This window comes from Miniopterus schreibersii (genome assembly GCF_964146895.1).
Source record: "Miniopterus schreibersii genome assembly, chromosome: 4".
Lineage (NCBI taxonomy): Eukaryota > Metazoa > Chordata > Mammalia > Chiroptera > Miniopteridae > Miniopterus > Miniopterus schreibersii.
The window spans coordinates 48122357-48150196 of NC_138105.1; the positions used below are offsets into that span (position 1 = coordinate 48122357).

The 27840-nt window shown below is 35.4% G+C and overlaps 1 protein-coding gene across 1 annotated transcript in view; it reads right to left on the minus strand.

Annotated features, from left to right (window-relative positions):
- The window catches only part of TLL1 (tolloid like 1), a 154620-nt gene that overhangs the window by 23980 nt on the left and 102800 nt on the right, over window positions 1-27840 (minus strand). The window contains exons 12-16 of the mRNA XM_081135385.1: window positions 27482-27627; window positions 18244-18439; window positions 16375-16500; window positions 13584-13744; window positions 9982-10162 (exon numbers count right to left, since the gene is read on the minus strand). Of these exons, the coding sequence (XP_080991511.1) occupies window positions 9982-10162; window positions 13584-13744; window positions 16375-16500; window positions 18244-18439; window positions 27482-27627 (810 nt within the window). The remainder of the gene's footprint in view (window positions 1-9981; window positions 10163-13583; window positions 13745-16374; window positions 16501-18243; window positions 18440-27481; window positions 27628-27840) is intronic.

Below are 27840 nucleotides of genomic sequence, written 5' to 3' on the forward strand. Positions count from 1 at the left end.
GCCTTGTAAAGTTAGTTTTAGAGGAATTTATAATAATTTGGAATCCCTGTTTTTATTTGCATCAACCATGAAAATTATATAGTTTGAGTTATTAATGCTTTATGCAGATGGGGGGGGGGGCACAGTAAACCAGACTTCCTTCCCCCATGGTGGCAGCTACCTACATTTTCTAATTCAGATAGTCAAGCAATAAATGATCTAAATTTATTTTAATGCACCTTTCCAAAGTCTCTTAAGATGCTTCATAAAACACTCTCATGAGTGGATATAGAAATACACTTCATCTTTGTTAAATGGAAAGAGCCAATTTAAAATTTTCTGTTGCCAGAATTCCTTACTCTGAAATAGTCACATATTTCCTATGAAAATGTTTATATAATGATTGCTTGTTTTACTTAAAATAAAGTGGACAGAGTGAACTTCAGTTTTACTATAGGTCAACCAGACTTCTGAGAGCTGTTTGAAAATCTAACAGCTGTAGGCAGAGTAGTTGCTAAGTGGCAAACCCTATAGCAGCAGGGATCAACCGAATCCTCCTGGATCTGGGTCTGTTTGGGTTGCCATACATCAAGGATATAAAAACTGTTCAAATGAAAACATGAATGAACACAAGTTATTATTGCTGAGTTTTTAAAATAGTCATTTCATAATGAAAACAATTCTAATACAGAAAATATCTCTAACATTGAAGCTTCATTTTAGTGGAAATCTAAGTCACTAGGTTATATTTCTAAGGATATTTTCTCTCTCTTAAGATTTGATAGAACATAATCTGATCCATGTTAATTGTAACTAAAGAGAAATAGTGTTGAAAGTAAAACCAATCATATTAGAATAGTAGTTTTTCATAGCCAATTATTCATATTTCTTTTGTGCTGGAAAAATGATAATTTTAAAGTAAGTTTTAGAGGAAGGAGGAGAAAAAAAAATTATATTTATTATTGTCTAAGTACATTTTATTTTCCAGTTTCCCAGTTGATTGGTGTTTCCTGCCTTTGTCCCTACATCTAATGTTGATCAATATAATCAACATTACATGAAAACTAAAGATATATGCTAGAATATAGGCGCAGATTAACCTAAAGTCTAACTAAAATTCAAAACTGGACTAAGCAAAACAGTTACTAAAAGCAGCAGAAGAAAGTCATCATGCCCAGCAAAGTAGCGTATAAAACTGTGCCTCCATGAATCAGTCATACGAAAAGAGAAAATTTCAGTAAACATTGGGATACTTAAAATTAGCCAGATGTTTTACATTATTCAGATAAAGAAGGTATTTAACTCAACATTTTAAGTTGTCTAAAAAGTCGTGAACATGGCGAGGTTATTTAAAAAACACACACACACATTTGTTTGAACAGAAGTGAATAAACTATTCTAATTAAAGTGACTGTAATTTCAGAATATCTGTGTTGATGAGAAATAGCAACATCATAAAAGACCTACTGCCGCAAATATATTCTGGACTTCTTATGCCTGATAAGTCACCCAACCAGGGGAAAAAGCTACTAGCAAACACAATTATGTTCTCACTTCTGCCCTCTTTCTTCTCTTAGGACACAAATTACACAAATATTTTGAACAATGAAAATCCAAAGGAAAGAGCCAGAAAGGACCAGCACTTTAAATATTTCTCAGAATGTCTGTATAATAAACATAATCATTGAGAATTCAATCAGTGATTCGTTTGAAATTTTCTAGCATTTTCATACTGTAGGCACAACATTTTCAAAATTGTTTTTATTAGTGAGAGAAATAAATGTTTTGTTGAGTATAAATAAAAACATTTATTTTCTGCAGATGGAACTAGCCTCCTTCATTGGAATGGAGACATATCTACTTTCCATTCCGTCAGGTTAGGTGAAGGATGGTCCATTATAAGGGACAAAGGAGGTGGCATTTTCCCATCAGAGGCCTGCAGAGTATCTCTGAGACTATCAGAGGCCATCAGTCTATGAGTAATACATACTGGACGGAACGGAAGTGGCAGCCTGTATCAAGTCCTTGCAAGATTCAAAAATAAAAATTTTCTCTTTGCAGAAAGCTTCCTTGTCTGTAGGAAAAAGAAGGGTCCATGCACGAGAACAGAAACATACATGAGCAGATACACTCCCAATAAATGCTCAAATATAAAATAAAACAGACCCATGAACACTTGTGTACACACACATATAAACATGCACTCCCATGCATGTGCACACACATACATGACATACACAAGTTTAAGCACAAAACTATTAAATAAATAATCAGCTTCAGAAAAGCACTAATAAACTCTGAGCTATGACAGAGACAATTTAGTCTTTCTAAAACATGCAAATATTTAAATATCTTTAATAATGAAGACTTGGAACAGGATTCAAAATCATAGGAAAGTTTAATTGTGTTCCCATTTGAAATTAATCACACCAATATTTAAAGTTTTTTTTATAACAAAATCAGCTTGAATATCTTCTAAAATATCAGGGACCAATCCATGAAAGAAATGGTGTGTGGTACGAACAATGTAAAGAAATATCTGTATGTGGTGAAAGGTGAGTAAGGTTAGGAGCATATCAGTTGAAATCTCTTGAATTTAGAGATAGAAAAATTGAACAAATCACTTCACCTGACTCCTGTATTTATTACAGACCTAAATAAATTGGGAGTCAGGAAATCTGGGTTTTATTCCATTTCTTCTGTGAACCAAGTTACTAGATCCATCAGTAACAGGGTACATTCCCATTAAAGTTATCCATGAGGAAGACTGTTTTTAAATGAGGTGTATTCTTCAAATTCTGAGTTCTCAGTATTGCAGAGGTCATAACTGAGTCTTCACACTAATACAGGGCTGCGTAAGAAGGTACAATGTCTATGCTCATGTCACTGCCAAAAGTCATGTTATATTATTACCAAAAAACGAATGCTACAATAAAATTTTTAAAACATGTCAATTTCCCAAAGCTTGCTGTTTTTATATGCATAAAATCCTACTAATATTCCCTTTAAGTTTAACCCATATAAAGAAAATTAACTTGTTCTGAGTAGAATACACTTAACTTTGCTTAACCACATAAAGTAAACTGTATCATGTATACCTGTGCAGATTTGTATATTTAGGTTCAAATACAACATCACATAAAATTAAGTTTGGTTTTACTATCATATAAAGTAAGTAATTATTGTTAACCTAGAAACAAACCTCATTCAGTCCAAGAAAATAACATAATGTATGGTTATTCTATAAAATTCCTGCCACTATATTCTGAATTAGTTAAAAATTCAATAGACACATAATTCTGTATCATGTCCAAATAACCTTAGTTTGACAGTTCCAATATCCTTACTTGCTTTGGTATTACTTCATTATACTGCTTTTTAAATATATCCTGGAATCAGTACAGTATATTACACTTTGATTTTTGTAGAGGAGCTTGTAGATTTTAAGTCATGTGATACAATAATTTCCAAAACTTCAAGCTATAGAATTTTTCATGACTAGTTTAAGATATTAAATCAGAATTCATATGTGATGGTTTCTTACATTTATGAACATGTAAGTGACAGAAAATTGATATTAATTACTCTGCTAATAAGTTCTTAGAGTTATTCTTCCAATTCCATTTCCTAGGCCTATAAAGTGCTTATTTAAAATGAAAGGCTATGTGCAAAAATAACTAACTTCCCTAAATGATTATAAATATTTTCACAGTATACTGTACATTAAAAACCTAAATATATTTCCTTGTCTTTTTCCTTGATGCATCACAGCAGAAAGAAAGCTAGAATTCACTTCTAAATAGCTTTCCTCTCCAAATAACATGGAATCACCTACTGTCAAATATTGCTTCTTTTTGTTATTGAATTCTTTGATAATTGTTCTTAGAAAAAGAATGTGGAAAAAGAGTTGAACATGTTATATTACTCATTCTATTTTCATAAATGCATAGCCACTTCTGAAATTTTTAGAACACTCATTACAAACAGAACCATTTAAGACTAAGTCTTCATAAAATATCTCTTGATTAACAGATACAACATAGTAACACTTACACAATTGTTTATAATAAGATAATATTACAAACTATAAAATTAAAACTATGAAATTTAACTAAAATACATATTAATATTAACTTATATTACTATTTATTAACTGATCAATAAATAGATGTATTTAAAATTTCCTTAACTCTCAAAGATCAAAGTATATTAGGTAATGTTTGCAAATCTAGAAATATTTGAGGTAATAGGTGGAAATATCTGTTTTTCACCTGAAAGTTATTTTTATATTTAAATCAGATGAAAACTGAAATTGGGGAAGAGCTATAATGCACCAACTCTCTACCTTAATACAAACATTCCCGGTATTTTTGTATAGCAGCTTTCAGGTTTGTTCCCACCCACATGGTTAGCTGTAAGCACAGTACACAGCTTTCTACTGAGACTTCCATTCATATTTTATCATAGATAACTATTTATGCCATGGAATCATTAAGTTATCTTTATCATTAAATTAATACATGGCTATCTATTATATACTTAAAGCATTATTAGAACTCAAATAATACTTTCAATATGAGTAGCACCTATCTATTCAAATGGGTGATCTTTTGTAAATTACGATTTTGTGAGATGATCACAATTAGGACATTAAGGTTGCCATTTCTTGATAGCACCACACCAGCTCTTTACCACAAATATAATGTTTTTATCTTCCCTTTCCCTGAGCAAACATATTCCCAGGAACTTAAATGTGAAATAGATCTAATTACTCATCCAGAACTACAGTACTTTAATATGAATCTCACAAACTGCCAAGACTTTTCAACACATGAAAAAACAACACTGGAGAGATTAAAGATGGTGGCGGACTGAGTGGAAGCTACACTGACAATCTCCGGTGACCAAACTGGAATTACAACTAAAATATAGAAAAAACATCCTGAATAATCAACTGCAACTGAAGACGAGCTGAAGAGCACCCTCATAACCAAGGAGGAAAAGTGGAGGCTACATAGAGACTGGTAGGAAGTGTGGAGGTGTGAGAAGGCTGGCTGGGCTCCCACAGGCAGCAGCTGAAGGTCCAGAGGGATATCACAGCTGTGGGGGGTTCCCACTGAGGACTCTGCGGCCTAAATCCCAGGCTGGGATTCCCAGCCCAGAGCACCAAAACTGAGAAAGGTGCCCACATAACATCTGGCTGTGAAAAGCAACCGGGTTTCTGTCTGCCAGGGAGAAATGTCTGGAAATGTAGGCACCCTCTTAAAGAGCCAATGCACAAAGCTTGTGTGCGTCCACTCACCTTGGGCTCCAGCAAAGGGAGAGCAGAGTGGACTGGAGCTGTGTGAGGAGAACCGAGGGTTGTGGGCTCTGGAGGGTGAGATCAGAAGGCTCCCATCTGGATTTCTGTACCAAGTCATTCTCCCATACTGCAGAGGCAGACATTTACCTTCCAAGTAGCTTTTGCCTGAGGGGGAAGCAATTGCCCCACCTTGCAGGAAAAAGTCTCATTCTACCCAGAGGAGTTCCTACAGCCTGAGGCTCATTAAGAAAATCAGATTAATCAGCCTGCAGGCAGAGGCAGACTTCAGAGTGCCTTGAGTCTTTGCCTGATCTGCTTCTGGACCTGGGCCTTGGAAAAGCAGACTTTGGATTTACATCTTGGTCCTGTCCAAACACACCCAGTCCCAACAGAGAAGACCTCAAGCTGTGGGTTGTTGATAACTCCACAGGTTACTCAAGGCCAGTCACAAACAGCATCTGACATTGCCTGCACCAGAGACTTTCCAAAAAGACTGAGAGTCCTAGCAGGCCTATTTAATACAGTACATAGAAACAAACCCAAATAGGAAGCCAAAATGGGGAGACAAAAAATACGCCCCAAATGAAAGAACAAGAGAAGTCTCTAGAAACAGAGCTAAATGAGATGGAGATAAGCGATCTATCAGAGAGTTCAGAATACTAATTGTAAGGATGCTCAACAGCATGAAAAAATATAGGGAAACTATGAAAAATGGCCAGTCAGAAATGAAGAATGATGTAGCAGAAATAAAGAATACATTGGAAGGAATAAACAGCATATTAAAGGAAACTGAGGATCAGATCAGCAAATTAGAAGACAGGGTAGAAAAAAATCACTCAATCAGAGATCCAAAAAGAAAAAACAATTAAAAAACAAGGGAGCTGTGGGACAACATAAAACATAACAATATTCGCATCATAGGAATGGCAGAAAAGGATGGAAGTAAGCAAGGGTTAGAGAATCTGTTGGAAGTAATAATGGCAGAAAACTTCCCTAACCTGGTGAAGGAAAAAGTCACACAAGTTCAGGAGGCACAGAGTCCCAAGCAAGAAGAATTCAAAGAGGCCCACGCCCAGACACATCATAATTAAAATGCTAAAAATTCAAGACAAAGAGAAAATCTTAAAGGTAGCAAGAGAAAAGCAAGCTGTTACCTACAAAGGAGCTCCCATAAAGCTGTCAGCTGACTTCTCATCAGAAACTCTACAGGCCAGAAGGGAATGGTATGAAGTATTCAAGGTAATGCAAAACAAGGATGTGAAACAAAGACTACTCTATCCAGCAAGGCTAGCATTAAAAATAGATGGTGAAATAAAGAGATTCCTAGACAAAAAAGGCTAAAGGAGTTTATCATCACCAAACCAGCATTGCAGGAAATGTTAAAGGGACTGCTGTAATAATAATAATAAGTAGAGAGAGAAACATAGGCATAAAGAATTAAAATGGCAATAATTAAGGGCCTATCAATAATAACCTTAAGGACTTTAAGGGAGAGATCAACAGCAATACAGTCATAGTCGTATACTTTATCACCCCACTGACTTCACTGGATAGATCTTCCAGACAAAAAGACAACACAGAAACAGTGACTCTAAGTGGCACACTAGATCAGATGGATTTAATGGATATTTACAGAACATGTCACCCCAAAGCTGCAGAATATACATTCCTCTCAAGGCACATGGGTCATTCTCAAAGATAGACCACATGTTCGGACACAAAACAAGTCTCTACAAGTTCAAGAGGACTGAAATCATATCAAGCATCTTGGATCACAATGACATGAAATTAGAAATCAACTACAGTAAAAACACTCAAAAACATTCAAACACATGGAGGCTAAATAGCATGCTCTTAAACAATGAATGGGTTACCAACAAGATCAAGAATGAAATAAAAAACTTCCTGGAAACAAATGAAAATGAACACACAACAACCCAAAATCTACGGGACACAGCTAAAGCAGTCCTAAGAGGGTAGTTCATAGAGCCACAGGCCTACCTCAAAAAGCAAGAAACATTTTTAGTAAACTAACCCTACAACTTAAAGAATTAGAAAGCTGCCCTGTGAAGCTGTCTGGACCAGGGCTTTTGTTTGCTGAGAGTTTTTTTTAATTACTGCTTTGATTTCATCAGTTATTAGCCTATTCAGGTTTTCTGATTCTTCCTGATTCAGTTTTCCATGATCTCACTCATACATGGAATCTAATTAACAAAAAAAACTGAGGAACAAAATAGATACAGAAACACAGAGGCATGGAACAGACTGATGAATCTCAGAGGGAAGGTGGGGGTGGGGGAGTGGGTGGGGAGAGATTAATCAAAGAACTGATATGCATAAATGCATAACCCATGGACACAGACGATAGTGTGGTGAAGGCCTGGGGGTTGAGGAGGGAGAGCGGATGAGGGGTGGAGGGGATCAATGGGGGAAAAAAGGGTGGATATCTGCAATACTTTCAATAATAAAGAAAAATTTAAAACAAACAACAACACTGAAAGTTTATACTTAATGATAATTTTCTTGGACTTCACAAAATAATAATCTAATAAAGACGTAAAAGTATATCTGTTGCTTTTCAGGCCATAAATATGTAACTAAGGCCATTTGCAAAAGACATGATCAGCTCTTACAGTTGAGAAAAACCAGGACAAATGGGTGTTTAAATGCTTTGTGACACTAAGCAGTCTACTTAACATCTCAGCTGCTTCAACTGTCAAATGGATATAACAATGAGAGTGTTGCAGCCTATTGTGATTATTAAAGACATAATGCGTATCTGCACAGTAAGTTCTCAAGATGGCAGCTGTGTGGCGGTTTGGGGTTTAATTTCCCCTTGAACTTCACTGCTCAGGGGACTCAATCACCTTACACGCCATCAAACAACTTAGGCTAGACTCTATCAAAATGAAGTTCTGGCACCTAGTTGATTTATAATTTTTAAATACAGCACTGATAAATACTAAAGACAGAGACAATTTCCTAAAACAATCCACATACATGTGACTTATAGCAAAGTAACTATTATGAACTTTAGCACTACCAAGGTACTGAGATAACTTTAAAATTATACAGCTACATAGAGATAAGAATAAAGACTGTGTCCCACTATGTGCTGAGAACAGCATCTTCTGCATGTGCCTTTGTATCGATACTATAAGAATTAAAGTAGCATGCCTTGTATTTCAATAGTACTGTTATAAAGACACAAACAAATACCCTGTCTTTATGATGTGGGAAGTTCTGCCTGACAAAAAATGTCAGAGAGTGAATTTTAAATATTCTGGTAACTTTAAATTTAATCATACTTTGCCACCATTGTACATAGCATATACCTTTTAAAAAAGTATTATTAAATAAAATGAATAACTTAAAGTGAGAAGGATTCTGAATATTATTAATATTATGATAAAATGTATTTACTTTCAAATTTCAATTTTTAAAATAAATATTTAGACGGCTCTAAGATAAAAATCCTTATCTCTAATGACTGGAAATCTAAAATTTGCAGCATACATGATATATTTAAAATAGTGAAGACTAAGGAAGTCTTTCTTTCATTGAAATAGGATATTAAAAGTCTACTTTGAATAATATAAATCTTAAATGAATGCCTGAGAAAAAAATTTTAAAAGGCAATTAAGTCTGGGGGAAGGAAGGGAATGAGAACAAGAGAGCTGACATCCACTGCATTTTGAATGTACTTTTGTGTATGACTTGGACCTCAATGGAGCTTGTGAACCATTAACTTCAATTACACTGAAAATCCCAAACAAACCCTGGCTATTGTAAATCTCATTAATTTTAAACACATGGGGACTGGAATAAATGGACTTTGAATTAACTCAATCCAAATTACCTAATATTAAAACATAATTGGAATTCAGCTGCTTTAAATTGCTTGCCAGTCTGAAAGGCAGACTAGATTGCTAAACTAAGGTTTATTACAATTTTATCTATTTTTTAATTTCACAATAATATTTTTATAAGGTATGAAATTGGGAGAAAAAGGGAATTTTGTGGATGTTTCTATATATTTTCTTAAAACTGGGGGACCTTTTATCAATGTAAGTTCTTTAAAAGAGAAATTTGACTCTGAGTTCATTAAACTAAACATTAAATTCCAAACACAGAAGTGTCAAATGCTATATATATATATACTAATACATTGTTTTTAGTAAAATGCTAATTTCCATAGTTCTAGGGCTCTTTCTGCAATCACTTCTATGGTGATGAGGCAAAGTGTGATCTTAATATCCACTAATAATAAGAATAAACATATAATAAGAGAAATATGTTGCTAAATAGTAAGAATAAAAAATGAGACTACATATTCCAAAAATAAAGTTAAATTATTTGGAAAAAGTCTGCCAGTTTTTGAAAGTTTGGTATCATTTTCCCCATCCATTTGTAAAGAGTGAAGTCACTGTATGAAAATATTATGATAATAATTTTGTGTTACTTGTATGAGCCTTTATGATATTTGATTAGTTTACATAAGATCTAAGTGTTTGACAGCTACATTTCAACAGGGCCCCTATTATTAACATCCTAATTTTAAGCAAAAAAATTGTTTGGCCTAGGATAATTGTTTATGCATTCTATGTACCTCCAAGTTACATTTATAGAACAGATAACATTTGATTTAAGCCAATAAACCTGTAAAATTCGTGATATACACAGCTTGTGAATACTGATACCTGAGAAAAAGTGTGCTTTGAAGCCCTTCTTGGATACAGTATTGTCAGATTTGAATTCAATTCTCATGTTGTTGAACTGGGATGTGATCACTTCAGGCACCTCAGCACCGCAAAATTTGCCATGCAATTTAGACTCAGACGAAAGGCCACTCCAAATCTCCACATAATCGTATTTGCAAACCTAGAAGAAAAAACATGGTTATTGTAGTCACCAGATTTGAAAGTAACAGATAATTGACATTTATTTTTTAATTTTATTTTTCAATCTCAGCTGACATTCAGTATTACAGTGGTACCTCCATTTCCGAATGTGATCCGCTCCGGGAGCCGTTCGAGCTCTGAAACGTTGGAAAACCGAGGGACCCCCAGCCCACAGCTGGGCCTCAGGACCCTGCCCTGAGCAGAAGCCGTGGGGCGGGTTCCACTTCCGGGGCGGGCTCGAAAACCCAAGCATTTCCTTCCGAGTTTACGGGGCTTGTAACCAGAAATGTTTGTCAATAGAGACGTTTGAAAATCGAGGTACCACTGTATTTTATATTAGTTCCAGGTGTAGAGCATGGTGGTTAGACAATCATATACTTTACCAAATGATCCCCCTGATATTTCAAGTACCCACCAGGCACCGTACATAGTTATTACAATATTATTGACCATATTCCTTATGCTGTACTTTACATCCCCATCAAATTGGAATAGGTAAACTAAAATATCAAGGAAAGGGTCCAAATGTGGGGCAGAAATGTGTACTTGTTTATATATATTTATAGCATACATCTTATATCTTTTTAAATTTTTAAACATTTAAATTTTCACTAGAAACTGTGAAAAAACTTGCCATGTACTATCTTATTTGATACTGACAACAATTACATGAAATTGGTACATTTAGTCTATGAAACAACTATTAGCAATAGACATGATCCTTTCAATTATAAAGATGAGAAAACTGAGGCTCAGAAATTTTATATAATTGCCCCAAATTATACATATCATACACAGCAGTGTGGTGATTAATAACATGGAGTTTGGCTTGGTCTGGAGCTGCCTTCCAGAAACTTCTTTCTAATTATAACACCACCATTAGAAAATTTCAAAGTGAGACAGACACTTGGTATATAATAAAAAGGATCCTTTGCCTTTCAAACTTATCAAACAAACTGACATTTCTTAATTTCTTTGAGTTGCTCTGCAGCATTGTAAACAAACAGGAATTCTATACAGTGGGATGGAGGCAGAAATTTATACTAAAATAAGATTGGATTTATATGTAATGTACAAACACCACCAAAATGGAAGAAGGTAAGTGAATGCCAGGTATTCTTAAGCAATTTTATGGCCACTAACAGATGTTTTCATAATACAATTTTAAAGTTTTGACAGGGCACATTCTAAAGAGCACATCTTGCATGAATGACCTTATTACATAAATGTGTAATTAGCAAGTTTAACAATGCATATGATTGAACCCCGGGGCATGATCTGTACTGTGCAATATGTCAACTCAAATTACTGGTTCTTGTGGTATTAATTAGGTGATAAGTTAGCAAAATATTGCTAGATAAAATGAAATACGTTTTCTATCTACTTTGTTACAGCTGCAACTTTTGTTTAGAGAGGGCTCTGGCATAGGATAGGAGAATGTAACCAAGGCTAAAGTTTTTTGACATTGACTTTCCTTTTGTATATCCATTTAATAAATAAAAATAACCAAGTTATAATTTAACTCAGTATTCTATAGGTCAGGTTTTTGCTCATGCCTTCATTTTATTTTATTTATTTATTATTTATTTTTTAAATATATCTTTATTGATTTCACAGAGAGGAAGGGAGGGTGAGAGAGTGAGAGATAGAAACATCAATGATGAGAGAATCATTGATTGGCTGCCTCCTGCACACCCCCAACTAGGGATCGAGCCTGAAACCTGGGCATGTGCCCTGACCGGGAATGGAACCCTGATCTCCTGGGTCCTAGGTCGATCCTCAACCACTGAGTCACACCTAGCCGGGGACATGCCTTTATTTTAAATAGCTAAGACATCCAACTATGAAAATACACAGAATTCTGTAACAGCCTTTCACACAGTAACATCATTATAAGTTCAAGAATTCTGAGATCTGTTACAGAGTTTGTACAGGGTTTCCATGAATAAAGACCACTACCCTGAGTAAAGTGCTTCTGGAACACAATGCTCCATTTATTTAAAGCCATCCACCCTCTTTCCTCTTGAATATAAACTTCTAGCCTTCTTAGAAACATTTATCAATTCATGAATCAAAATGTCCTATCTGCCACAACTAATAGCTTTAGGGAAAACTGAGAGAACAGAAGTCATTCAACACAGAACTCATATCAAACCACAGAGCTGGTAGGGAGATTCTCATTTTCAAAAAGTGTCACTCATATGAAAGCTTTTCTAAAAATACTATTAAAATTATTTTCTTCATTTCAAAGTCCCTCCAAATTTCAGATAATACTAAAGGAAAAGACTGTTCCATGTGGATAAAGTATGTTATGAATATAAATTGTGGTCTTTCCCATCATAAAAATTATACATGATGTAAAGGAGATCTCAAAATGTCCATTGAGCCCTAAAACTTCACAATTCTCTGAAATGTAGAAGTTAATCACATTTTAGACTTTAATTTCCTTTAAGGAAACACAAAAGTCAGCAACTTCTTTCTACCTCGAAGCCATAGTAAAAGAGATGTAAAACCACACAGAAGTGCCTTTCAAATAAATTATTTCACTTGTTTAAATGTGGTCACCTGACAGAAAACTGTACCTTCACTACAGTAAACTTTTGTAAAGAAAAGATAGCATCAATTAGATGCACTTTTTATTGAGATTAAAAATAGTAATTTTGTAAATCAAAGACAGTATCAGCTAAATGCACCTTTTATTGAGGGTAAAGTATTAATCTTCCCTTATTTGTGAACTGGGAGCACATTCATAATAAAAAACTAGTTATGTAATGAAAATATATCCATTTCCACAAGTCAAATATACCGGGCTCTCTCAAAAGAATATTTTTGTTATGACTCAACCAGTGGATTTTGGTTTATTTTCTTTTTAGAAAACTCTGTGTGACATGAAGCTGACCCAAATTTTCTCAGAATTCTTTAATAAATCAAAAAATGCTGTATATTAATACACTAAATAAAAACTCCCTCAGAGTAATTTTCAGTCTCCCAGAAACAGTCTAAAATATTATCCAATGCCAAAAGGAATTATAAGCAGTTGCAGAAATGAGCAGTAGAGCAAAGAAAGAATACAGCATCTACACTATTGCACCACTAAGATACATTTTTTCTTTCTATTTTTTTTTTTAAATATATCTTAATTGATTACAGAGAGAGGAAAGGAGAGGGAGAGAAAGAGATAGAAACATCAATGATGAGAGAGCCATTGATCGGCTGCAGCCCGCAACCCGGGCCTGTGCCCTGACCGGGAATCGAACCCCGATCGCCTGGATCCTAAGTCGACGCTCAACCGCTGAGCCACACTCAGTTGGGCTTTTTCTTTCTATTTTTAGATTATCAGTTGTCCTTCAGGAAATCCTAAAAACACGATAGGAAAAAAATTATATTTGTTATTCACTTACTTCATTGCCCTCCAGTTCAAAAAACTCAAACTTCACAGAAATTCTGTACTGGGTTGGTGCCACCACTTGCCACACGCAGTTTTTATTAGGAGGGTACTCCTTGGGCCAGCCTGGAGTGGTTATGGTGCCATTAAGCTTGGTGAGAAGTCCGCCACAAGCCGCTAGAAGAAAAGAAAAAGAAAAAGTTTTTCCTCAACAAAGTCATCCCTGTCTTAGAGCCTTCCCATTGATAACCCAGCATCTCAGCATTAAATTTCAACCATCTTCCAGATTTTTCAAGATCTAGAGCATTGCAATCTCTGTTCCTTAGACTTTAGTACAACTATTTTGATCATCTATTCCCACTTATAAACTGCTATTTTATAGTATTGGAGCCAAGCAAAGTATAGCTGTACTACAACATTTTAGATCACTTTCAAGTTGGGTGACCAATATAGAGAACTGGGTGTTGGCAACCTTGTCTCTTAAATGGGTATAATTATATCCACAACATATGGTTATTGTGAGATGAATGAAAAGATACATGTAAAGCACAATATGGTCTGATGCAGTAAGACCAAAATCAGTTGTTTATTTCTTCAAACTATTTTTTCCCAGCACAAGCAGTTCTTAGAGAGAGTTGCCTGACTAGCAGGCAAGATAAACTATAGTAAATAGAACATAGCTGTTATTCCAAAACTCTGTTTAACAACTGTTTTTCTTCCCGTTTTGGATGAACTATTTAAAAGAGGTACTGTTTATGTTACCTTTCTTCCTTATTGAAAGGGAGTTCAGCAAAATCAGGGCATCCAAGAGCAAGCTGAGTGAAAAGAATATATATTGTATATGGTTTACAATTAATTGCTAGGGAGTTAAGAGTTACCTAAAGTAACGGTTCTCTAATTTATGTAATTGCTTTTCTTTGTATATGTATATAGGTGGGGCAAAAGTAGGCTTACAGTTATGAATACATGAAATGGAATTTATTCTTGTATTATTGTTTATTAATTATTTTATTATTTTTCATAGGAACAATGGCAAACCCACTTTTGTCCCACCCTGTTATATATATATATATATATATATATATATATATATATATATATATATAAATCTTTATTTATATCTCTTAAGTTTAAACTTTTAAGAAGAAACAGGGAGTCCCTGATTTTATAAATAGGTCAACTATGGTGTGGCATTTATTCATTAAGCAAATAATTCCACCACCTTTGCCACTTATTGTGGCAAAAACAGTAGAGGACAAGGTGCTCATGTGTAGGGAGCTTACACTTTTGTGGGAAACACTAAACGTAACCTTAATAAATACATTAATATGAATAATGTTACAGTGCTATGAGTTTTATGAAAATGATGTTGGCAGAAATATTCAGAGGGGAATAAATGAGGAACAGGATGGAGGAAGGCAGATCAGTGTACATATTTTGTCTATTGTTTGAGTATGAGGCCTGCAGTGTGGATCAGGGGAAATGGAAAAGAGTCAGCTTTATATTCTGAGGGAAGGGATCACAGGATATCGTAAGAAAACACTGTACAAGAAATCTCATCCTAGAATTACAGAGGAAATGCAGAAACCATGACAAAATGTCTATGTTTATGAATCTTTTATTAATAATGTGCACTTAGTTCCTGCTTTACATTTGACTATGCTAGATGCTGGAAATACAAAGATGATTCAGAGTCAGGACTCTGGAATTTAATAAGGGAGAGGCACCCATAAATTATGTTAAGAAAAGATAAAAGGAAGTGATAGATGAACGGACAGGTGGATAAAAATCTAGGTCCAGAGAGAGATAAAAATAGAAATATATATAGATTAATAGGTAGGTAGGTAGATAGATAGGTAGATGATTGATGATAGATAGATAGATAGATAGATAGATAGATAGATAGATAGATAGATATAGATAGATAGATGATAGATAATAGATAGATAGATGATAGATAGATAGATGATAGATAGATATAGATAGTAGATGATAGATAGATAGATAGATAGATAGATATAGATAGATGATAGATAATAGATAGATAGATAGATAGATAGATAGATAGATAGATAGATGATAGATAGATAGATGATAGATAGTAGATGATAGATAGATAGATAGATAGATGATAGATAGTAGATAGATAGATAGATAGATAGATAGATAGATAGATAGATAGATAGATAGATAGATAGATAGATGATAGATGATAGATAGATGATAGATAGTTAGATGGTAGATAGATAAACAGGTGGCCTGGTTGGTAACCAAAGGTGGAAATAACTGATGTTATAATGAGAACCCAGGCAATTTCACATTCACTGTGACTATACATTGAGTCCTACTAGTTGAGGAAAGAAGTTACTAGAAAGGAGGGAAGGGAAGGGGAGGGGAGGGGAGGGGAGGGGAGGGGAGGGGAGGGGAGGGGAGGGGAGGGAAGGGGAGGGAAGGGAAGGGAAGGGAAGGGAAGGGGAGGGAAGGGGAGGGGAGGGAAGGGGAGGGAAGGGAAGGGAAGGGAAGGGGAGGGAAGGGGAGGGGAGGGGAGGGGAGGGGAGGGGAGGGGAGGGGAGGGGAGGGGAGGGAAGGGAAGGGAAGGGAAGGGAAGGGAAGGGAAGGGAAGGGAAGGGAAGGGAAGGGAAGGGAAGGGAAGGGAAGGGAAGGGAAGGGAAGGGAAGGGAAGGGAAGGGAAGGGAAGGGAAGGGAAGAGGGAGGCAGAAAGAGAGAAAGAGAAGGAGCCTTTAATGAAAGAAAGGAACCGGGCAGAGGGGTTCAGCAGGGAACACCAAGTGCAAATCCAGTCATACCTTCACAGCTCTTTTTGTCGGGTCCCAGCTCGTAGCCAGGCTCACACGCACACTGGTAACTGCCCAGCGTGTTCAGGCACCGCTGCTCACAGCCCCCACGGTCAGGCTTGGCACACTCGTCTTCCTCTATAAAGATGGCGAGAGTTATAGAACAACTGGAGTATTTTGTTTTTATATACTAAGGTACAAGATTTTTTGAAAATATGATATGCTTAATAGTTCAGGATGAAACTGAGACAATTAGTTGCTTCAACAAAGGAGCAGGAACAATTTGCAAGCCCTTGATAGATGAAAAACAAGAATTCATGTCACTGCATCCTAAGAATGTATAAGAACCAAGAGAAGTACTAGAAACATCCATCAGGTCCAGCTGAACATCACCTTATCTCAGACACAGTATGTATTTTTTCTAGATTTAAGGTCAAAGGAGATTATTAAAACTTAGACATATTTCAGAATGAAACAGAAAACTTACTGAAAAAACAGCTTCACCTGTTGATTTCATAGTATAGTTTCCTAGATACCCTAAAAAAAGCTTTTATAGAAATAGATTATGGTGAATATAAGTTAAAAAGAAAAACTCAGAAACTTACTGAACCCCTTTAAATTTAAAGCATTCATTGTTTTTATATAGAATAGACATATTAATCCAGAAAATATAATAATTCCATATTTTTGTAAATAAATATACTGTTTTAATTATATATGGAAACAAAAATATACTCTATGAAATGTATATATGAAAAATATATACTACTTTTAAAAATGCATATGACAAGCTACTCTATAATCTCACTCTTCAGGTATAACCTACTGTGAGTTAAGAAATTAGCAAACATACTTTGGAAAAATTATGCATCAGCAAAGCATTTTTGATAACCAAATATATAAATATCACATGAGAAAATATTGATAGTATGTTTCTTCTACCATAAAATGTAACACAGAGAAGATTTAAAGCATTAAGTGTATATATTTTAATAAATACTTTGAATACATGTAGTAAAAGTGCCCAGGTTCTCTGCCTTTCAATTCATATGATGAATACCTAAGTAACTCTTAGGAAAATCCATTATATTGTTGTTCTCTAAACAATGAAAATGGTAGATATTTACCTCACTAAATTTTTACATATACAATTGAAACCATCACTTATCCTATAAAAATTGGTAGAAAAACTTTTTTTCTCTTCCCATAGAAGAATTTATTATACAATGATACACCTAACATAAGCACCTCTGCATTTTATAAATGCATATTTGATGTTACTATTTGCACTAAAATCATTTTCTTTTTGCTTTAGTAATATACACCAAATACAGGACATGAAAATAAACTAAAATTTAGTTATATAACTCAAAATTAAAGCTTATCAGTAATAACTCTTATAAAAGTGAAATTTAAATATCAGATCAGTAATAATGTTTTTTGTTTTTCTTTAAAGACATTTTAGGTATTCCACTAAGGAGGCCATAAATTATTGCCAATGTAGTGAAAGCCATTCTGTAATGGGTGATTTGGAAATGCTGCCACCCAGAAATAAATTGATAAACTACAAGTCAGTAAACCCCTTTCTGGGTATGAATCCTTTGTTGACTATATTGCAAATATTTCCTCCAGTATATATATCTCTTTCTGGATTTTGTTTTGTCTATTTCATTTTTAAAACTGGTAGAATATCCTCATGGAACTCCTATCCTGTGCTACAAAGTCCAAAATTCCGGTATTTTACCAATAACCTTTTCCATCAAAATCCTTATGAACAGTGCATACTTCAACTTTCAATAAAACTTTATTCCAGTTGTCCCCTACCTCAAAGCTGAATATCACATTTATCGTTGACAAGGGAAATCTCACATTTCAAATTACCTTTAAAAAAATTGGCAGCAAACCCTGCCTTGTTCACAGTCCCATCAGAAACAAACTTCATCCACAAGGTGTTGGAGGTAGATCTGATATCTTCAGGTTTATCATAACCACAGAAACGTCCTATCAAAGGGCTGTTTTCATTGGTCCCATCTCGAACTTCTAGGTAGTCATAGGCACAGTTGTCATGTCTTTCAATCTTAAAGAGTAAACACATGTGAACATATATCTCATTAACAGATAAAACAATTACTATAGAAAAATTATTATGTATTCTCAGTGCCATAATACTGATATGGTCATATTAACAGATTACTTATATCCAATGAGAACATTTCTTGCAAGTATGCATGGTAATATCTATACTGCCCATGGATAAAGGACATATTATTTTGGCAGACACGGAGAGATAAAAAAACAAATCTACAGAACAATACATCTGCATCACTTTCTCTCCTTAAACAACTAAATGCAAATGTTAGATCAAACTATTGGTCTATGAAACTTATGGAGAACTGTAAGTTTCTGGACCCATGTTTTTGCCCTGAACTACTTCTAAAAGCAACAGAGTCAAAATTTACAAATTATTTTAAATACTATGAGACAAAGAATTTATATGCATATATACATAATCCATGGACACAGACAATAGTGTGGTGAAGGGGGGGGAGGAGTGGGGAGCTCAATGGGGAAAAAAAGAGGACATCTGTAATACTTTAAACAATAAAGATAAATTTAAAAAATAAAAATAAAAGCTATGAGACAATTTCTAAATAAAATTCTTGCTTTTTATTTTTTCATAGAAAATGAAACAAAAATTTATATTTCTTCAGTGATTAAAAACAAATAAGACAATAGATATTTCCCTGTAAATAAAACTCAGTCTGTTCTTTTAACAGATACAGAATAGATCACTTTAAATTTTAATTTAAAGTATATTCACTGGTTACTTCGTAAAAATTGTGAGTTTAAATATTTCATATAATACACATGGATAAATATTTCATGGGTAAAATGCATAACAATGACCAACTTTAGACTTGATTCCACCAGTACCTGTTTATGAATACATATTACTTACATATTATATATTATGCACCTGGTGTTAGGGGTAACGCAATAGAAATATGCACTATATTCTCATATAGTAAAGGCCACAGTTGCTGAATTGCTTAGGAAATAAAATGTGCCTCATACAGACGAATTTATGATATTCAGAAATGCATTACCCATCCACACAACCATTCTAGATGTCTTATCAATGACCTCAATGATCTTTGTTTACATATTTTTCCAGTTTAACTGAATTAATCCTAATTGCAATGCCAGCAAAATGAATCTGTTGTATTGGTGTTAGTTATAATTATACCTCTTCAACTATATCTCCAAAGAAGTAATGATGGTGAGCACAAATGAAAGTTTCACTTATTTTATTATGTCATTTGTGTAACATTTTCTCCACCTATATCAATTACTTAATCAAATAATGGATAGAGATAATATGGTTGAAGCTAAAATGTGAACAAGTCCATTGACGTTATGCCAGTAATCTTAAGTTCCACGAGAAAAAGAACACCAAATTCAATGATTTATAAAAACAATAAAAGAAGGAAAAGCAGTTTCTTCTTGAGTTATAGCCTGGATACAGGTCACAGATATGTGACCTGAATGCAATGTCATGCACAATTGCATATATAATAAATCTGTTTGGATAATGATGATGTTAATTTATTACAGACTTTAAGGTAACCAGAGCATAAACCATATATGAATGTGGGCAAGTTTATTTCAATGTAAACAGACCTAACATGTATATAGAAAATACAATGAAAATGATAGTAAGCTTTGAACACTTTTAGAAAACCGATATTTAAGTGATATTGGAAGTAGATACAAATACACAAAGAAGGAAGAACAAATACACAGATTAGCCAGAAGGGATTAATATTACATTTCATTACTCAGTGGGGGCACATGCCTTTACTGGCAGGTTAGAGAGGAAGCATGAAAAAGCTGAGTGATTCCTAATTAGCAAGAATGAAAATCAATTACAGGTAACTTAACATGGTCAGCCTGTCATTCTAAAACTGCCAACTGGTGCAGAGCTGTGTGGTCAGAGCGTGTGAGTGAGCGCTGACACTGAAGGAGAGCCAGCCCCGGAGGAAGGACCATGCCCAGGCACAGGGCTCATTCATACATTTTGCCTCCAGTTTATAACCAAATTTCCAAATAAACATAACACTGCAAAAACATCTACTGCATGCAGTACCTATTCTGTAAAAAGTTCTGAAAACTCCAAAATATCCAGACAATAGTTTCAATAAAAGCTCTCCCATGCCCCCTGAAAAATTAAAACTAGAATTCCCATGTGATTCAGCAACCCCACTTCTAGTTATATACCCCCAAAATTGAAAGCAGTGTCTCAAAGAGGTATTTGTAGATCCATGCTTATTGTAGTCTCATTCACAGCAGTCAAAAGGTGGAAGCAATCCAAATGTTTATCAGTGAAGGAAGGTGGTATATTCATACAATGGAATATTATTCAGCCTTAAAAAGAGAGGAAGTCCTTTCATGGGCTGCAACATGGATGAACCTCAAGGATATTACACTAGTAAAATAAGCCAGTCACAAAAAGGCAAATATTGTATGATTCTACTTAAATGAAGTCCCTAGAGCAGAAAAATTCATAGATACAGAAACTAGAAGGGTGGTTGCCAAGGGCCGGGGGTAGGAGAGAAAGGGGAGCTGTTGTTTACTGGGTGTAGAGTTTCAGTTTTGCAAGAGTTCTGGAGAGGGATGGTGGTGATGGTTGTGCAACAATGCGCATGTACTTTACACTACTGAACGATACACTTAAAAAATGGCCAGGCCCGGCTGGGCGTGGCTCAGCGGTTGAGCATCGGCCTAGGATCCAGGAGATCTTGGTTCGGCTCCGGGTCAGGGCACATGCCCGGGTTGCGGGCTCGATCCCCAGTTGGGGGCGTGCAGGAGGCAGCCGATCAATGACTCTCTCATCACTGATGTTTCTATCTCTCTCCCTTCCTCTCCCTGAAATCAATAAAACTTTTTTTTTTTAGAAAGGGTGAATATGGTAAATTTTGTTATGTCTATCTTATTATTAAAAAGAAACCCTCTCCCATGACTGTTAGTGTGTAGTTTCAAAATGTAATTAATGCAATCAGCTCCATAAATGACTAAATTTGTATAGATAATATCCTGTGAAATTATATACATTTGGAACAATGCTAAAGTAATTAGTTTTTGCTTTGGAAGAAAATGTTAAAGTATGATTAACAAAAACAATGTAAATTAGCGTTAGTCACTAAAAATAAATTAATTTCAATAATGAGAAAAATCCAGTAAAGCCTAATAAATAATTCTACCAACAAAAGGAATTTTGAATAAAAAAAGAAAAGCTTCATAATAGGTCATTGTTTTTAAATTTCCTACTATCATACTTAATATTTTATTATTTAATACTATTATTTTATTATTACTATTTAATTTTAAGTAAAATTAATACACAGATAATTAAAGCTCAAAAAAAGAAGAAAAAACAAATTCTCAACATGTGAAAATCAAAATCAAAAGTCTAGGTTATGTCAATTTTTATGTGACTTGAGTTTTTAAATGCTGCCACTTTATTTTTTTCCTTCATGACACAATTATTTTTAAATACTCATAAATTTAGTAAGTATTCATTGAAAATCTGCTATGGCCAGATAATATACACTTGATAATGTATAAAGAGTGGTGAATAAAACAGACATGCCCCTGACTGACAGACACATGTTGGTTAAACAGTGCAAATATGTAAATGAAGAATGTTATAAAGGGAAAGAAAGTAATGCTATGAGAGAATATGGATATCTCTTTTTGAGACAAGGCGCAAGACTGCACAAGACATGGAATTGGTTTCAATCACAACTGGTTTCAATTCCATTTTGGTTTCAATCAAAATTGGTTTCAGTTCAATTTTGAATTGTATGACCTCGTCCAAGATTATTTAAACAAACACGTGCTAATCTTTCAGAATAGAATTATAGCCTAAACCATAATTCTGAAGAGCTACTTAATTCTCTTTAATAGTCATTAACCGATACATATTCTTTTAAAAAATTTTATTGATTGATTTGAGAGAGACAGAGAAAGAGAGAGATCAATTTGTTGTTCCACTTAGTTATACATTCATTGGTTGAGTCTTATATATGCCCCGACCAGGACTGAACCCACAACCTTGGGGTATTGGGATGATGCTCTAACAGACTGAGCTACCTGGCCAGGGCCACCAATATATATTCTTAGCCAAACTCCCCAAAATAGTATATCGTGAGCATAAAATTTTAACTAATTAAGATCTCCCTAGTCTGGGCTTCTTAGTTTATTAACAAAGACTAGTCTAATTAATTTAAACTAATATAAAATACTTAAAAGAATCAAAGGGTTACATTTAGTTAGGCAATCCACAAAGTACCGAGACAGAAACTTCTGTAAATAGTTCATAGGGAGGTACAACCAAATAAGCGTGTAGAAATGTGGACAAGTACCTCAAACTTAATCCCACTTAAATTAATGTATGTGGAGAATTTAATGTAAATATAAGTCAGCTCTCAGTTTATTTCACTTCTTTTCTGCTTTATTAACATTTCTTGAAAGTCGTTACTATAAACATTCCAGTCTTCTAAGCTTTTTCTCTTCTGTATGTCTGCACACTGAAAGTGCTCAAGTAAAATAGTACCATAGAGGTTTCTTTATAAATAACACTGCTGACAAATAGAAGACAAGCTCTCCAAAATGATTTCAGACAATATCTCCATGCATGCACAATTCACTTCAGTACTGGTCTTAAGACCCAATGCACTAGTAACTACTAGAAAAGAAAAAGCTTTGAAAAGAGTATGATTATAGAAGTACCAGGAGTCTATAAGCCCCAAATAATGTCCTTTCCCGCTCAAAAACACTGGAGATTCATTAACCAAAGCACTTGTTCAGATTTTCTTTCTATACTTACATTAAAATCTAAATGGCATTAGGAGAAGTAAAGTGGTGACATAAATTCACAGAAAGGTATAAATAATGGACAGCTAGTAAATTCTTTTTAGGATATTTCAACAGGATGATGAAAAGTTTATCGTAAGGACCCTTTTATCCGAAAGGGGAGAGAGTAACAAAAAAATGAAAAAGTTACAAAAATAGAAACAGTTTTTGAAAAATGGCAAAGACTGATACCAGAGAATAATAATGACAAAACCACAAAACACTGAAGATTGGTGAGGACTTTCTAAAAAGTATACATTTGCAACATAAAATGTATAAGCTGTATATTGGAAATATATTATGTAAACAAAATAAATTGATATAAGCAGATAACTGACTAAATGAAATAAACCACCTAGTGACCACTAGAACAAGTTAAAAAATATATACAGTCTGGCCAGCGTGGTTCAGCGGTTGAGCATAGACCTGTGATTCAGGAGATCGCGGTTCGATTCCTGGTCAGGGCACATGCCCGGGTTGTGGGCTCAAACCCCGAGGCAGGGAGTGCAGGAGGCAGGCGATCAATGACTCTCTCGTCACTGATGTTTCTATCTCTCTTTCCCCCTCTCCCTTCCTTTCTCTGAAGTCAATAAAGACATAATAAATATATATATATACAGTTAATTCTTGGAATTCATGGTAGTTAAGTTCTATAAAGTCGCTGAAAACACTGAATTAGTGGACACATTTCTCCTGCAGAAACACTGGTGAGGTTACTGCAAACTTCTGGTCACAAAATGTTTGTCAAGCAATCAATACATAACCTTGCTTTATGTGTGTTTCTGTTTAAAGGCATCTTAATTTATATCGCCAATTCGTTAACACTGAACTCATGGCCAAAAGCACTATAACTCATGCCTGAACAATGCTTATCTAACACATATTTTCTCCATAAGGCACAGCAGAGCTGGGAATGTGCATGTCAGATGACTCAAATATTTTGCTTCTCTGTGCATATCCATGAATAACCCAGAAATACCGTGAGTATTGATTCGAGGATTACAAATAAGCTTTAGTGAGTAGGCAAATTTATAAATACAGAATCTGTGAGTAATGAAGATATACCAAACCTGGGTTTTAATGCTGGTTTAGGGCTCATTTATGTGATACTAGGTTAATGGCATAAATTCAATTCCCTAATCTAAAAAGATTTAGACGGCATATTAGAACATCTCTAAATTCCTTGTCACTCTGAATTTCATAGAACCCAGGATCTCTAGTTAAATTCAGCCACACTGCATACTAGGTCCTCAATAACCTATCTGGGCATATTTCCTTTTGTATGGAAACTTACATACCTCTAATAAAGGAAGGATATATTAATTTCCACCCACCAATCATCATGTGCTCACACACTCACATATACTTCAGCCATCCATCCCTCCCTCCCATTATCAAATATTAATCATGCATCTAGTGATGCTGAAGACGTAGTGATCAACAAGACAGGTAAGATTCCTACCCTCTGATGATCATATCTAGTGAGAGACAGACAATACCATGTAAGCAAATCCATAACAAATTCCAAAAGACGTAAGTGCAATGAACTAAAGTAAAACAGAATAATGGTTTATAGACAATTGTAGGTAAGAAAATATTTTAAATAGAGTTACCAGGCAAGGACTTTTTAAAGAGGTGATGATAAAGAAGAAATCTGAATTAAGTTAGAGAGGAGAAAAAGTGTCAAGATCTAGAAGTGGAAGAACCTCAGTGGCAAATGCTGTGACGTGGGAGTAAACGTGGTGTTTCTGAGGAAGAGAAGGAGGGCCCAGAGGGGCTGGCGCGGAGAGGGAGGAGGGGCTTGGGGCTAAGCTGTGGCTTGCCTTGGTCCATGGTAAGTAAATCTGTGTTTTATTTTAGGTGTAGTGGGAAACCCCTGAGAGAATTCAAGCGGAGTAGTGTTATGATCTAACTTACAGTATAAAAGTATCATTCTGGCTTGTGGAGATCAGGATATGTGGGGCCCGGGTAGAGGTGAAAGCCAACACCAAGTTTCAAGAGAAGGGGTGGTGGTGGGAACAGAGTGATGGCCAGAAGGTAGGTAAAAAGTGCTCATTCACGGGACACGTTTTGAAGAAAAAATAAATGGAATATGCTGATGGATTGGCCTCGGGATTAAAGAGAAAAAGTAGAATTAAGGATACTCTTTGAGCCCTGGCTGGTTTTGCTCAGTGGCTAGAGCACCAGCCCTCGGACTGAAGGGTCCCGGGTTCGATTCCAGCCAAGGGCATGTCCCTTGGTTGCAGGCTTGATCCCTGGCCCTGGTCAGGGCTCCTGGGAGGCGACCAGTCAACATGTCTCTCTTAGATTGATTTCTCTCTCCCTTTGCCACTATCTCTGAAAAACAATGGAGAAAATATCCTTGGGTAAGGATTAAAAAATAATAATAATATTCTCTGAGTAAATAGAGACATAATACTGAAATAAGGAAGACTGAAGAAGAATGGCTTGGTGAGTAAGACAACACAGTCAAGGATTTGGTTCTAATCATTTAAAGATGAGAGGCCTATTAGACATTCAAATATGTCCAGTATATAAATGAAGGAGAAAAACCCCCATAAGGAAATAAATCAAAATTAAGAAAGAACAGGAAACTAGAGATAATAAGTAAAATGAACTGTGAGCCAAGCTATGACATAACTTTTTCCAAATCCCAAAGCTTAGTAATAATTTATTCATTCACTCAGTCAACAAGTATTTATGGCACCTACTCTGCGGTAGCATGGTTCTAAGCGCCTGAGATGTAAATCTTTCCTATTTGTCCTTTGTACTATCCTAGTGTTTAGATGCATGGGATACATGCATTTTCTGACACCACTTCTGTAACAGAATTCCATAAATCATTGAGAGGAGTTCATGGCTTAATTTTTGTAGTATCACAACATAAAAGGAGCAAGGTTATCAAGTAGGTAATTTTTCAGTGAACCAGTTGCTTTGTTTTCTAAATAGCAGGTGAAACCTACCCAATTTTAGTTTACTGTTAACAATAAAGTGGCCTTATCTGAATAACGTTTGTAATCTTACTGATCCATGAAAATAATAAAATTCAAATGTGAACCAAATAATCTCAGAACCAACGTTTCCAAAAATGCAAAATGGTTGAAAGCATAAACATCATGATCACAGCAGAAAAGATGACTTTTTCATGATAAAAAAATGTGTCTTGGAAATTAAATGGTACAAGCAAAGAGGCAGAGATGCGTTTCAAAAAACATATCACACAGCTTGCAGGTGGGGTTGCAGCACTCTCTGGGTTCATGAGCAAGAAATGCCTGGACGCCCTGGGGGCTGCTGCCGTGGGGACAGACGCCACCACGGCCACTGCACTCAGTACACCCCGGCGGCGGACGGGGTTCTCCACAGCCCTCCAATTGCTTGGACGCGAACCAGCCTCTACTCCGTGAAGTAGTAATGCCAGTGGTGGCACCGGGTACCCCCTGCCTGGACCTACCGCCACATCTCATCATTCCCTCCCACTTCACTGGGCTCTCAATTTCTAAGCTGGTTTTCCGCCTTCAACATACCCTGGAGTTCCTGATAACTCCCGCCATCTCTTGGCTTCCAATCCCTAGCTCGGTTCCTTTGACCTCACAAAAATGACTCAGTAGCCAGCTTGGCAATCTGGGCCCAGACTTTCTCCAGAATTCTGACTGGCCTTTGGTTCAGGCTGCCCTCAGCTAACAACACGACGCCGGTGCTGACCTACTCCTCTATAAAAAACTTTCATGAAGGCAAACGCTCCGGAGAACACTTAAATCCCTATTTCTGATATAAACAATTTTCTGTATAATGGCAAAAATGGATTTTCCCCCAACAACAACAAAAAAGATGGTCTACCTTTCAACCTCTTAGTTTAGAAGAGAAATAAAAGTTCTATCATTTAATGGACCTTTCAAACAGTCTTGTGAAACAAGCCTGTGCATTTGTCAAAAGAAACTATTGTCAGTACTTCAAACATTCTAATTCAAATAGCACAGATAATGTAAACGCACTTTAATCTTCTTGAAAATGTCTGCAGCAAGAGAAAAGATGGGAGGGAAAAAACACACTGGCTCTTGATGTTACATTTTATAGGCAATCCTTTGCTTCTTGGCTGATTAAAAAGCTGATTCTCTGGTTTTCTGCTTATTTAATGAGGATCCCCTTAAATGTCACTGTCATTTATAGAGCATCCGCTCTGAGAAGGTGGCCTGAAAGACTTTACCTCAAAGGCCTGAAAGGTCAATCCGACATAGTAGTCTCCTGACACTGCTATTTTCCACACACATTCTTTCATCGGTCTGTAGTCATCGGGATAATTAGGAGACTGAATCTGTCCTTCATTTTTACGTATCTCACCTCCACAGATTGCTGAGGAAAGCAAAAACAAATAAATAAATCTAGACACGCCATTTCGTTTTCATTTTCTCCTAAGATAACATTGTAGTTCAGTGCTTGTAGCTGAGTCCATAAAGACCAGGTTATAAAAATCAAAATTGGCTGGTTGTCCTGTTGTAAAAATTTAGACGGTTAGAGAAAAAAAGGCAACCCCCCCAAACCTAGCCACTAACTATAAATATTAGA